The 13,426-nt window shown below is 40.2% G+C and overlaps 1 protein-coding gene across 1 annotated transcript in view; it reads left to right on the top strand.

The window, feature by feature from the left end:
• LOC126176267 (UDP-glycosyltransferase UGT5-like) overlaps positions 1 to 11,881 on the top strand; it is a 30,303-nt gene extending 18,422 nt beyond the window's left edge. The window contains exon 5 of the mRNA XM_049923415.1: positions 11,605 to 11,881. Coding sequence (XP_049779372.1) covers positions 11,605 to 11,881 — 277 coding nt within the window. The remainder of the gene's footprint in view (positions 1 to 11,604) is intronic.
• The last annotated feature ends 1,545 nt before the right edge of the window (positions 11,882 to 13,426 follow it).

Below are 13,426 nucleotides of genomic sequence, written 5' to 3' on the forward strand. Positions count from 1 at the left end.
GCGTCACCCAACGGCTTTTCCGACCTTACAAAACATTCTCATATAGTACCATAAACATTAATCAGCTGATTACTTACTATCATCATGTACGTTTATAAAAATAAAGAAAAATAAGAAAACTAAGTAGATACTCCCGCATACATATGTCTTGTGTATCAAATCAAAGTTTATAAGTCTATTTTCCTGCTCGTTTGAGTGGTGCTATTGGTTTTTATGCCGCACTTACGTAGTTTACAATGCTACCGTCTCAATTGGAGATCTGTTTCAGTGGGAAATAACAGTGTTCAAAAAGCTTCCTGGCAGATTAAATCTGTGCGCCGAACTGAGACTCGAACTCGGAACCCTTGTTTGTGCGAGCAGGTGCTCTATCAACTGTGCTGCTGAAGCACGACCCACGACCTATCCTCACAGTTTTAGTTCCGCCAGTACCTCCTCTCTTTCATTTTGCAAACAATGCTTAATTTAACACAGAAACAGCTTACGTATCTAAACACAAATACTCTCAAGAGAGGGATAAGGGTATAGGATATTCCATATTGATGTCATAATACATTTACGTTTGAAATACTTTCATTTCTGATTAACTTGGATGAGTGCATTATCCAAGCATCAACGTTCTCGATACGTTTACGGTATGGTATTCCTGCGTCAGACTGTATTCGTTGTGTAGTTTCGCTACTGTTCGACGTCTTGTTGATGCTTGTAGCACCTTTGGTTTACCAGTAGTGTTGTCAAAGTGTTTTTGTAATCACTGCATATAAAATAAAAATTAAAAGCAAGTGCTTGCACAGCACCGTGCTATGTTGCACCGAACTCGTGGCATCCAGACGCACAGTGATAGCTTTTTTGTTATGTGTGTCCACTGTACTCGGAGAATTTTTCTGTATGATACTTGAGAGTAATATTTTGTCACTAGACGAAGATGTCGCGACAGTCAGCCACACGATGGTCGTCGGAGTGGTCATCAGCATCCCTCCTGTAACCACCAGCTTCAATTTGTAACAATATATTAGTAAGACCTTTCGTTTGAGATTCCAGTTGAATATGTTGGAAGTATTGTCCTGATCACATCACACAGCTCTCAAACCACATAAAGCTCTATCTGAATCCTCGTTTAGCCCCGTATTCATATGCCAAAACGACATTTTTGAGCTGTGTTATTAAGAAAGTTATCGTGATGTATTTGTCACGTTACTAAGAAAAGCATTCGTTAGCTTCAGTGCAAATGCTCCAGAGACCGTTCATTGCGACATGTGACGGATTTAACAATATCTAATGAAAAAACAATACTTCTAGTGCCGTATCGAAAGTGTCTATTAGTAATCTTAAACTGATTTTGTCTTAAGGGGGGTAGGACATCAAACGGGCCGACTTGGAGCGGGAGAGGCACCATAGGACATTTTAGTTTCCACTGTCTATACTTTTACAAATAAATTCATAAAACTTTGTCAGCATGACCAGGAAGAATTCAGAATTCACACTCATAGCAGTGAAAGTTCAAAAACATAACAAAATAAATTTTTTTACATGTGAAATTTCATCATTTTCTCAGTTACTATTGGCTGCACGTGTTGCTGTAGGAATAGTTTTCTTCATAAGTAAGAGAGATCCTTCGATGAATTTTGCACACCATACAAACCATACTTACAGGTGTATGAAACTCTAGAATTTATTTAATTTATGAAAAAATGAATGAGCTGCTACATTTTAAACTTCATGTTTAGAAAAAAACTCAAATTTTAGAGTTAATTATCTCAATTTTTACCACAGTTTTAAATAGATTTGAAAAATTCTAGAGTTTCGTACACCTGTAAGTATGATTTGTATGCTATACAAAATTCATTCAAGAATCTCTCTTACTTACGAAGAAAAGCGTGCCTATAGCAACAAGTGCATCCAATAGTAAGTGAAAAAATGATATTTCACATGTAAAACTTTGTTTTGTTATGTTTTCGAACTTCCACTGCTATGAGTGTGAATCCTGAATTCTTCCTGGTCATACTGACAAAGTTTTATGAATGTATTTGTAAAAGTATAGGCAGTGGAAACTAAAATGTCCTGTGGTGCCTCTCCTGCTCCAAGTCGGCCAGTTTGACGTCCTACCCCCCGCCCCCCCTTAACGCTCTCCAAATTCTCTCTCTGTGTGGGCCTATAAACAATATAGAAACTGAAATTGTACATCGTACCAGACAGTTCTATAAGTTTCTGCAATTGTTACAAAAATATTCCCTCAATGAAAAATCGCACCTCTTAACGTTAAATGTCTCAATTTTTTTTTTATAGCTGCGTAGTCATACTAGATAACTACTTAGGTGTATTTTACTTGCTGATCTTGATCACATTTTCGATAAATACTGTGCGTGTAACTATTTTGTGTAAACAAAACTATAAGAATGCACATAATATGTTTTGCTTTTGGCAGTAGGATGTTAGCTTCCAAGAGTAAACAAATCTCTGTAATGCCTACAAAAGTTTTGTTACAGGGCGTTGCAGTATAGAAGTGTGTAGATCACAATAAAATGTGTAATGTAGTGAGGAAGCGAAGGACACCAAAACCACTATAACATAGAACAACTTGATAACCTACAGTATTTGTCTCTTTACTTTCTAGTCTTTTGTTGAACAGGCTACAGCTAGAGTAGTGCTCTATCCTACCATTATAGGATAACTAAGTAGAACAAAAATGTTACAATTTTAGAGTTTAGTATCTCAGTTAGTAAAAATGGAACCCTCAAAGGACCACTCTTTTGTCAGTCTGTCTGTACGACTGTTAAAAACCCTTTTCCTCAGCAACAGACAGACAAACCAAGCTGAAATATATCACACATTAAAGTCTACAGTCCCTTGTCGGTGAAACAATGTGAAGCTTCTAAGTCAGTGTTATCAAAGGATACCTCCAAGTCTGTCATATATTTTGATACTCGCAAACTCACCCATCAAAACCTGCAGGATACGGTCGTCTACCTACAGTCAATAAATTTTGCATGAAGCAGAGTTTCACACTACAACCAAAGGAAACAATCTGGAATTGTTAATTTATAATTATATCACGGTAAAAAATAATTTTTTGCATTTGTTATCAGACTGTCTGTCCGTCAGTCCATCTATTAACTCTCATTTCTTTCAGGAATGGGCAGACGTATGAACTTGAAATTTGTGACATATGCTAAGGTCTATGTCATTTGACTTCTAAGTTGATTTACCAAAAAGATATGGCCATTTATATCACATGTATTTATACAAAGTCACTCATTAAGACCTACATTTTCTTCCCTGTGACCTAGAATCACGAAATTTACTTAGAAACAAGGTTTCACGGTGCAATAAAAGGAAAAAATTGTGAATTTGTGATAATATCACACAAAAAATATTCGTTTGTCATATGTTATCCGAATTCAAACTAAAAATTGAAACATTCTGGGAACTTTTGGAATCTCTGTGACCGATGTCTTGCCAGTATCAATGTCGATAACAGGCAAATATCGTCAATATTCTCAATTACCAGGCTGAATTAAGTTTGTACGAAACCCTCAGTGGGTGGACCCTACTCCTACCTCGCCTTTTTTTCATATATGTATACACGTTTCACGATATGAAGTGTAAGATATATGAGCAAACACTGTGCAAAGCACTCATGAATGTTACTTTATGTACCTGTAAACAGAACGTAACTAACATTATTTCTTTCAGATCAAATAACAGTAGTTTTGTCCGAAATTTTCGCGAACGTAATTCAAATTTGCAGTTTACTTTTCAACTCAAAATATAACAACATAAAAAAATTTAATTAGAAACTCAAAATAATCATCACCAAACACTGCTGCTTGTGATCATGACGTGGGTCACTGGCACCAAATGAAACCTATAATTTTCGGTTCAAAATAACATTACTTCGTCTTACTATCAGAGTCTTCGATCTAAATTATAGGATACTCAGTGGAGAGTCCTAAATTTTTTGAAGACACAGTTTGACTTTCTTCCATATAACGTAATATCAGCTGCACAAAAGCTAACTTTTCGGTTGATGCACGAGAAAACCTGTTTCTAATTGTACTATGGATCCTCCCATGGGACGACCAACTGCGCTCGCTTGCAGCTGTGGATGATGGTACACTGAGAAGTTTGCATGTTAAAACGGATCACTGGCTGACTTGTACACAATCCTTTCCACCAGGTACAATGTGAGCCACACTCACCAGCTGGTCACACACTATCTAAAGAGAAGAAAGAAATTCAAGCTCTAAATTCTGGGCATTAGCTAGCATACGCCCTCTTTCATTTTCATACAATCGCACACAGAGCTGATGAACTGCAATGCAAGCCTTTTATAGTCATTAGTCACTTTGTACTTTGGATCTAATAGATTTCCGCAGCATGTATAGGCTGGCAAGTGGGTGTTGTTTTGTGTTTATAATTGCAGGTATCATACATAGCTAGTCATCTGGAGATAGCTTGACCAGTTTTCTTTTATAAGGTCCACCTCTACTGCAATTTTTGTAAAGAGATGATGCATATCTGACAACAGGGCATTGTTAGCCTGACTTTGAGTGGTGGCAGTAGACGCTGGTCGCAGTAAGCGAATCGCTTGTTCAAGTTTCCCCCATGTCTCCTCCTTTGACACAGCACTTCTTATTGTGTTATCTAAACGAACTGAAGGGGGAACAATGGATTCTAAAATAGCCTCTTTGTTCTTTATCAGGCTCTCAAAACTTATTAAAGCTCCAGCATGTTGGTGGCGGAAGTTTCAAAATTACAGCCGAATTCGTGTACTTTTCTGTATGCTTAGATTCCAGCAGAGCATGGGATACATGAATGAATCTGAATGCTTTGATTATTTTTTTATTGACAGGTACAACCATTATGTCTTTGATGAAGAGACTGATACAATTAGCAGCACATCCTACACATGTGATACGCATTTACCGTTCTTCCTCTATTCTGTAGTCACCCTGCATATTTTCTCTCATTGTCGGTGATCACTGCTATGAACTTTTCCTCTCGTATGTCTTGAATTACTGTCCTAAGGCCTGTGATGTTATGTTGTACTCTTTCTCCGCACTCAACAGAGCGAATACTCCAGAAAAAAGTTGGTTCATGTATCGTGGCAACGAAATTAATCACTTGGTGTCAGGGCACATCTATTCATACATCATAAATTAAAACGATAGCATTTGATCGCTTAATCTTATGTGCGACAACAGCATGAACACTTTGATATTAAGCGATACCAATAATGTACTCTTACATTGACGATTAGGTGGCTCGTAGCCAAGATAAATTAAATGAAAAGATTTCATCCAATATTGCATCTCTAGCATTGATAAGGAGGATCCTCAAGCATAAACAGCTCTAGGGACGACTTCATCTCTCTCAGAAATGATTGTAGGAGCGCGCCATGAAACTGATGATGTGGCGTTCGAGAGACTAGACTCGTTATGAGGTGAGGTCGCAGATACGGACATGGCCGTTTCATTATGTGTTACAGAAGAGCCGGCCGGGGTGGCCATGCGGTTCTAGGCGCTACAGTCTGCAACCGCGTGACCGCTACGTTCGTAGGTTCGAATCCTGCCTCGGGCATGGATGTGTATGATGTCCTTAGGTTAGTTAGGTTTTAGTAGTTCTAAGTTCTATGGGACTGATGACCTTAGAAGTTAAGTCCCATAGTGCTCAGAGCCATTTGAACCATTTGTTACAGAAGCTGTCCTCGAATTTTTTTCTTATCTCTGTGTAGGTTCCTGTGCCACACGTTTTATGGATTCTGGACAGAGCCTACACTTCTGAAGGTGATCTCACTGCGTTTCGATATAGTGGTACCTAAGCAGTTCACGTGGCTTCTGTCCTGTTTTTGATGGCCACTGTATAGTACAGTTTCCACAACTCCGAATGGTGGCGTGTGCTGAAGAGTGCTGATGGATTCTCACGTTCCGTAAATTAAAAATCATCACCAATGGCTGTCGAAGACTTCATGTCATTCTACCAACGGCCTTGTCAAAGAGAAGGGAGGTGCGGACAGGGTTTCAGTGCACAATCTTGCCATTTGGGTGGGAAACTGTCCTTAAAGGTGGAACAATCTTGTATGAGTATGCAGAAGTCAATGGAAACCACTGCATTAAAGACACATAACATGTATCCACAGGACATATGGCCTATAATTGAACTAGTATCATGATCATGGCAAAAGATTCCGGCTAGTCACTCTTTGGGATATCCAGGAGGGGAATGCCAAGGGGATGTGACCATGGGAAACAGATTAAGTAGCCAACGAAAGGATAACGGTCTACGAGTCTGGACGTGGAATATCACAAGTTTGAACGTGGTAGAGAAGCTAGAAAATTTGTAAAGGGAAACAATAAGGCTGAACTAGAAATAATGGCGTCAGTGAAGGGAAATGGAAAGAAGACAAGGATTTCTTGTCAGATGAGTTTAGGGTGACACCAACAACAGCAGAAAATCGTATCTCGGAAGTAAGATTCGTTATGACTAGGAAGATAGGGTGGAGAGTGAGCTACTGTGAACAGTTCAGTAGTAGAGGTGTTCTCTGCAGAATCGACAGCAAACCAATACCGACGACAGTAGTTCAGGTATACATGCCGACGCCGCAAGCTGAAGGTGGAGAGATAGAGAAAGTGTATGAGGACACTTAACGGGTAATTCACTACGTAAAAGAAGATGAATATCTAATAGTAATGAGTGACTGGAATTAGGTTGTAGGGGAAGGAGTAGAAGAAAGATTTACAGCAGAATATGGGCTTGATATTAGAAATGAGAGAAGTGGAAGACTAATAGAGTTCTGCAATAAATTACAGATAGTAACAGCGAACACTCTGTTCAAGAATAGCAACAGTAAGAAGTATACTTGGAGAAGGCCAGGAGATATCGGAAGATTTCGGTTGGATTGCATCATGGTCAGCAGAGATTTCGCAATCAGATACTGTATTGTAAGGTGTTCCCAGGAGCATATATAGACTCAGATTACAATTTAGTAGTGATGAAGATTAGGTTGAAGTTTAAGAGATTACGCAGGGTGCATCATTACGCAAAGAAGTGGGACATAGAAGTACTAGGGAATGAAGAGATACGCTTGAAATTCTCTGAGGATATAGATAATGCGCTAAGGACTAGCTCACTAGGCTGTTCAGTTGAGGAAGAATAGACATCTCTGAAAAATGCAATCACAAAAAGTGTTCAAATGTGTGTGAATTCCTAAGGGATCAAACTGCTGAGGTCATCGGCCCCTAGACTTACACACCATATTGTTGTTGTTGTTGTGGTCCTCAGTCCTGAGACTGGTTTGATGCAGCTCTCCATGCTACTCTATCCTGTGCAAGCTTCTTCATCTCCCAGTACCTACTGCAACCTACATCCTTCTGAATCTGCTTAGTGTATTCATCTCTTGGTCTCCCCCTACGATTTTTACCCTCCACGCTGCCCTCCAATACTAAATTGGTGATCCCTTGATGCCTCAGAACATGTCCTACCAACCGATCCCTTCTTCCGGTCAAGTTGTGCCACAAACGTCTCTTCTCCCCAATCCTATTCAATACTTCCTCATTAGTTATGTGATCTACCCATCTAATCTTCAGCATTCTTCTGTAGCACCACATTTCGAAAGCTTCTATTCTCTTCTTGTCCAAACTATTTACCGTCCATGTTTCACTTCCATACACTCCATACAAATACTTTCAGAAATGACTTCCTGACATTTAAATCTATACTCGATGTTAACATATTCTCTTCTTCAGAAACGCTTTCCTTGCCATTGCCAGTCTACATTTTATATCCTCTCTACTTCGACCATCATCAGTTATTTTGCTCCCCAAATAGCAAAACTCCTTTACTACTTTAAGTGTCTAATTTCCTAATCTAATACTCTCAACGTCACCTGACTTAATTCGACTACATTCCATTATTCTCGTTTTGTTTTTGTTGATGTTCATGTTATATCCTCCCTTCAAGACACCATCCATTCCGTTCAACTGCTCTTCCAAGTCCTTTGCTGTCTCTGACAGAATTACAATGTCATCGGCGAACCTCAAAGTTTTTATTTCTTCTCCATGGATTTTAATACCTACCCTGAATTTTTCTTTTGTTTCCTTTATTGCTTGCTCAATATACAGATTGAATAACATCGGGGAGAGGCTACAACCCTGTCTTACTCCCTTCCCAACCACTGCTTCCCTTTCATGTCCCTCGACTCTTATAACTGCCATCTGGTTTCTGTACAAATTGTAAATAGCCTTTCGCTCCCTGTATTTTACCCCTGCCACCTTTAGAATTTGAAAGAGAGTATTCCAGTCAACATTGTCAAAAGCTTTCTATAAGTCTACAAATGCTAGAAACGTAGGTTTGCCTTTCCTTAATCTTTCTTCTAAGATAAGTCGTAAGGTCAGTATTGCCTCACGTGTTCCAGTATTTCTACGGAATCCAAACTGATCTTCCCCGAGTTCGGCTTCTACTAGTTTTTCCATTCGTCTGTAAAGAATTCGTGTTAGTATTTTGCAGCTGTGGCTTATTAAACTGATTGTTCGGTAATTTTCACATCTGTCAACACCTGCTTTCTTTGGTATTGGAATTATTATATTCTTCTTGAAGTCTGAGGGTATTTCACCTGTTTCATACATCTTGCTTACCAGATGGTAGAGTTTTGTCAGGACTGTTTCTCCCAAGGCCGTCAGTAGTTCCAATGGAATGTTGTCTACTCTGGGGGCCTTGTTTCGACTCAGGGCTTTCAGTGCTCTGTCAAACTCTTCACGCAGTATCGTATCTCCCATTTCATCTTCATCTACATCCTCTTCCATTTCCATAATATTGTCCTCAAGTGCTTCGCCCTTGTATAGACCTTCTATATACTCCTTCCACCTTTCTGCTTTCCCTTCTTTGCTTAGAACTGGGATTCCATCTGAGCTCTTGATGTTCATACAAGTGGTTCTCTTATCTCCAAAAGTCTCTTTAATTTTCCTGTAGGCAGTATCTATCTTACCCCTAGTGAGATACGCTCTACATCCTTACATTTGTCCTCTAGCCATCCCTGCTTAGCCATTTTGCACTTCCTGTCGATCTCATTTTTGAGACGTTTGTATTCCTTTTTGCCTGCTTCATTTACTGCATTTTTATATTTTCTCCTTTCATCAATTAAATTCAATATTTCTTCTGTTACCCAAGGATTTCTACTAGCCCTCGTCTTTTTACCTACTTGATCCTCTGCCGCCTTCACTACTTCCTCCCTCAAAGCTAACCATTCTTCTTCTACTGTATTTCTTTCCCCCATTCCTGTCAATTTTTCCCTTATGCTCTCCCTGAAACTCTGTACAACCTCTGGTTGTTTCAGTTTATCCAGGTCCCATCTCCTTAAGTTCCCACCTTTTTGCAGTTTCTTCAGTTTTAATCTACAGGTCATAACCAATAGATTGTGGTCAGAGTCCACATCTGCCCCTGGAAATGTCTTACAATTTAAAACCTGGTTCCTAAATCTCTGTCTTACCATTATGTAATCTATCTGATACCTTTTAGTGTCTCCAGGGTTCTTCCTTGTATACAACCTTCTATCATGATTCTTAAACCAAGTGTTAGCTATGTTTAAGTTGTGCTCTGTGCAAAATTCTACCAGGCGGGTTCCTCTTTCATTTCTTAGCCCCAATCCATATTCACCTACTACGTTTCCTTCTCTCCCTTTTCCTACACTCGAATTCCAGTCACCAATGACTATTAAATTTTCGTCTCCCTTCACTGTCTGAATAATTTCTTTTATTTCTTCATACATTTCTTCAATTTCTTCGTCATCTGCAGAGCTAGTTGCCATATAAACTTGTACTACTGTAGTAGGTGTGGGCTTCGTATCTATCTTGGCCACAATAATGCGTTCACTATGCTGTTTGTAGTAGCTTACCCGCATTCCTATTTTCCTATTCATTATTAAACCTACTCCTGCATTACCCCTATTTGACTTTGTGTTTATAACCCTGTAGTCACCTGACCAGAAGTCTTGTTCCTCCTGCCACCGAACTTCACTAATTCCCACTATATCTAACTTTAACCTATCCATTTCCATTTTTAAAGTTTCTAACCTACCTGCCCGATTAAGGGATCTGACATTCCACGCTCCGATCCGTAGAACGCCAGTTTTCTTTCTGCTGATAACGACATCCTCTTGAGTAGTCGCCGCCCGGAGATCCGAATGGGGGACTATTTTACCTCCGGAATATTTTACCCAAGAGGACGCCATCATCATTTAATCATACAGTAAAGCTGCATGCCCTCGGGAAAAATTACGGCCTTAGTTTCCCCTTGCTTTCAGCCGTTCGCAGTACCAGCACAGCAAGGCCGTTTTGGTTATTGTTACAAGGCCAGATCAGTCAATCATCCAGACTGTTGCCCTTGCAACTACTGAAAAGGCTGCTGCCCCTCTTCAGGAACGACACGTTTGTCTGGCCTCTCAACAGATACCCCTCCGTTGTGGTTGTACCTACGGTACGGCTATCTGTATCGCTGAGGCACGCAAGCCTCCCCACCAACGGCAAGGTCCATGGTTCATGGGGGGGACACACCATATTAAAAAACTAAAAACCCGCCTCGATTGCGAAAAAAGCACCTAGTGTTAAGTGTTAACTCAGGTTTCGGCGTAGATAACTGCACCTTCTTCAGAACAACAATAAAACCCACAAGTGCCTAAGAAGACCTTTATCAATGATTAAAAGAACGCCATAGCTATACATTTATAAACGAAAAAGAAAAGTAAAACACGAACAGTACATATGTACAAAGTCAAAACCACTACTTAACTTAATGGTGTACGCTCCACCTCACACCAGTGTGAGGTGGAGCTTAATTTTCGAGTTATTCTGGTTTGTGAACTTAAAATTTACACCCTGTGTATTGAGTTCTCCAGGAAATATTTTAAATGCGGAACCTTCAAAATAGTGCACATCATTCTGTGCAATGGTAAAGAAGTGTTATCCAAATGAAAATTGTTATTACCGATTAGTGTTCACTGAGTTTGGGGGGCAGTTCTTTCTGACTCAGTTCATCATTATTTACCACAAACGTGACAAGAATTACATGTACCGAAAGGGCACTGCTGAATTGTACAATACAATAACAATGGCCTCCATGAATATCATGAAATGCCGCTCCACAGCATTCAGATTTTTTTGTGAGTGTGCAGATTATCCAAAAGTGTAATAAAGTGGAAAGGTGTTAAATAAACTGACTTTTGTGTTTTAATGTCAGAGGTAGAGTTGATTATTCTTAAAGTAAATGTATGGCTAGTCAATCCCTGCTCAATATCCTGAAATTGATACCGTCAAGAAACCCTCTCATGTGTGACTGCATGCAGATACCTACCAAGAGCCCCTAAAATTTCTGGTATTTTGCGTTTCTGCTCTGTGTAATGTCACTGATTATTCGCTGAAAATGGTGTGTTGATATCACTAGTGAGTTACTGACATAGGCAGACATTAATTGAAAAAAGAAAGTACATTCAGTCTTTATAAACATTCAGTGATGTATCTGATAAAATATTCTATGCAGTTCACTCTTATAAGGTTCTGTTTGGCACAACCACTGCTCTATGATTTGTCCAAATGAAATTCCCTTTCCCTGTTGCAGCTACCAGGAGAACGTGAAGCGCTTCTCAGCCGTCTACCGGGAGCACCAGAGCACGTCCCTGGAGAGGGCGGTGTGGTGGGTGGAGTACGTGATCCGCCACCAGGGGGCCCCCCACCTGCGCAGCGCAGCCCTCGACCTGCACTGGTGGCAGCTGCTGCTGCTCGACGTCATTGCCTTCATACTGGCTGTGGCAGCAGTGGCTGCGTTTGTCATCTACAGGCTGACGCGATGGCTGTTCACGTGGTTCGCTCGACCCAGTAAATTAAAGAATCAGTGAGACTTGCGGCGTGGCTTATCTCTGTGTTTTCTGTGCGTTTGTTCTGTGCAAACTGGGTCAATGTATATTCCATGTAAGGGAGCGACTATCGAAATAGAGAAACCATTGATGATACTTCATCAGGGCCATTAAGAGTTCATAAAGAACATTTTAATTATGCACAGTTATAAACAGGTTTGCTACAAAACTAACTCGTTGTGTGCTGCTGAATGAGGTACATCGCTGTAGTTTTGAATGACTGAAACGTGTGTGCTGGCAGACACGTGAATTTTGTGATTACATATTCGGATAGGATAACATAAATCAATGCCTCGCGTACCACGTCGAAATAGAGGATGTCTCAAAGGTCTGTTAACGTTTGAAAATTCAGTACTTGACGTAATAATGTACACAGAGATCTAAACATTGACACATATGCTTGAAATTACATCTTTCATACATATACCAGTATGGTTTGCTGCGCCAACAAAAAAGGCACAAAATGTCCAGTAGATAGGACTTCATATGATACACAGGCAATAATTAGCGTAAAAACTGCTTTATAGCAAAGACAATGTTCTTTATAACAAATGCTCAACATGTTGGCTGTCATTCATCAACAATACCTGTAGTCGAGGGACTATGTTGTGAAGCGCGCTGTATAGTATATCAGTAGATATGGTGATAAATTGGTGTCATATGTCTTTTAACATTCCTAATGAGGTCGGGTGATCGCGATGTACAGAACTTGCGACTTCAGGTAAATAAACAATAATTAATCACTCGGACTGTGGCCTGGGGACATTGGCGGCCAAACATGAAGGAAGTGTGCCGCAGCACGTGATGATCACCAAACAATGTGCGCAAGAGATCTTTCATACATATACCAGTATGGTTTGCTGCGCCATACTGCATAAAAGTCATACCCTCCAGCAGCTCTTTATCAGCCAGGATAGGAATGATTCGATTCTGTAACACATCTGCGTACCTCAAACGCTCAAGCGGTGTCACTGACGTGTTTGTGGTCAAAGCCGAATTTTGCACTCGGGTTTGCTTTCAATAAAACCCCATGTCATTTCAGGCACATGTGTCAAGTTTCCCTCTCTACTTAAATTTTTCCGTGAAATAATGCGTTTTCAAATGATAGCGGATTTTGGGTCACCCCGTATGTTGTCACTGAATGAACCAAATCTCATTAGCTCCTCTTCTATTCAAGTAGCCCGTAGTACTAACCTTCCTATCACTGGAGTAGTCTAAAATGCCTCTGTTGATAAAATTCAAGTCATATTTCTTTTATATTCCTTCCTTCGTTGTCCGTAACTCCTGGTGCCAATAGCGAAGCTATAGTATTGTTAACGCACCACAGCAGCAATTGACTGGGCTTACTGGCGCTCTCTGAGGCCGAAAAACTGAAGACAAGCAGATAAGTCCTCACTCTCTCTGCTCCACTACGTCACAGGAAGTGAAGTGGAACACAGGTATGAGTCACCAATAACACTACGGCAGCTGTACCATTCTTCCAGGAAAGGCAAGTGTGTCCCCCACCAAGTGTGCTGCTCTATGTTC

This window comes from Schistocerca cancellata, chromosome 3 (assembly GCF_023864275.1).
Source record: "Schistocerca cancellata isolate TAMUIC-IGC-003103 chromosome 3, iqSchCanc2.1, whole genome shotgun sequence".
Taxonomy (NCBI): domain Eukaryota; kingdom Metazoa; phylum Arthropoda; class Insecta; order Orthoptera; family Acrididae; genus Schistocerca; species Schistocerca cancellata.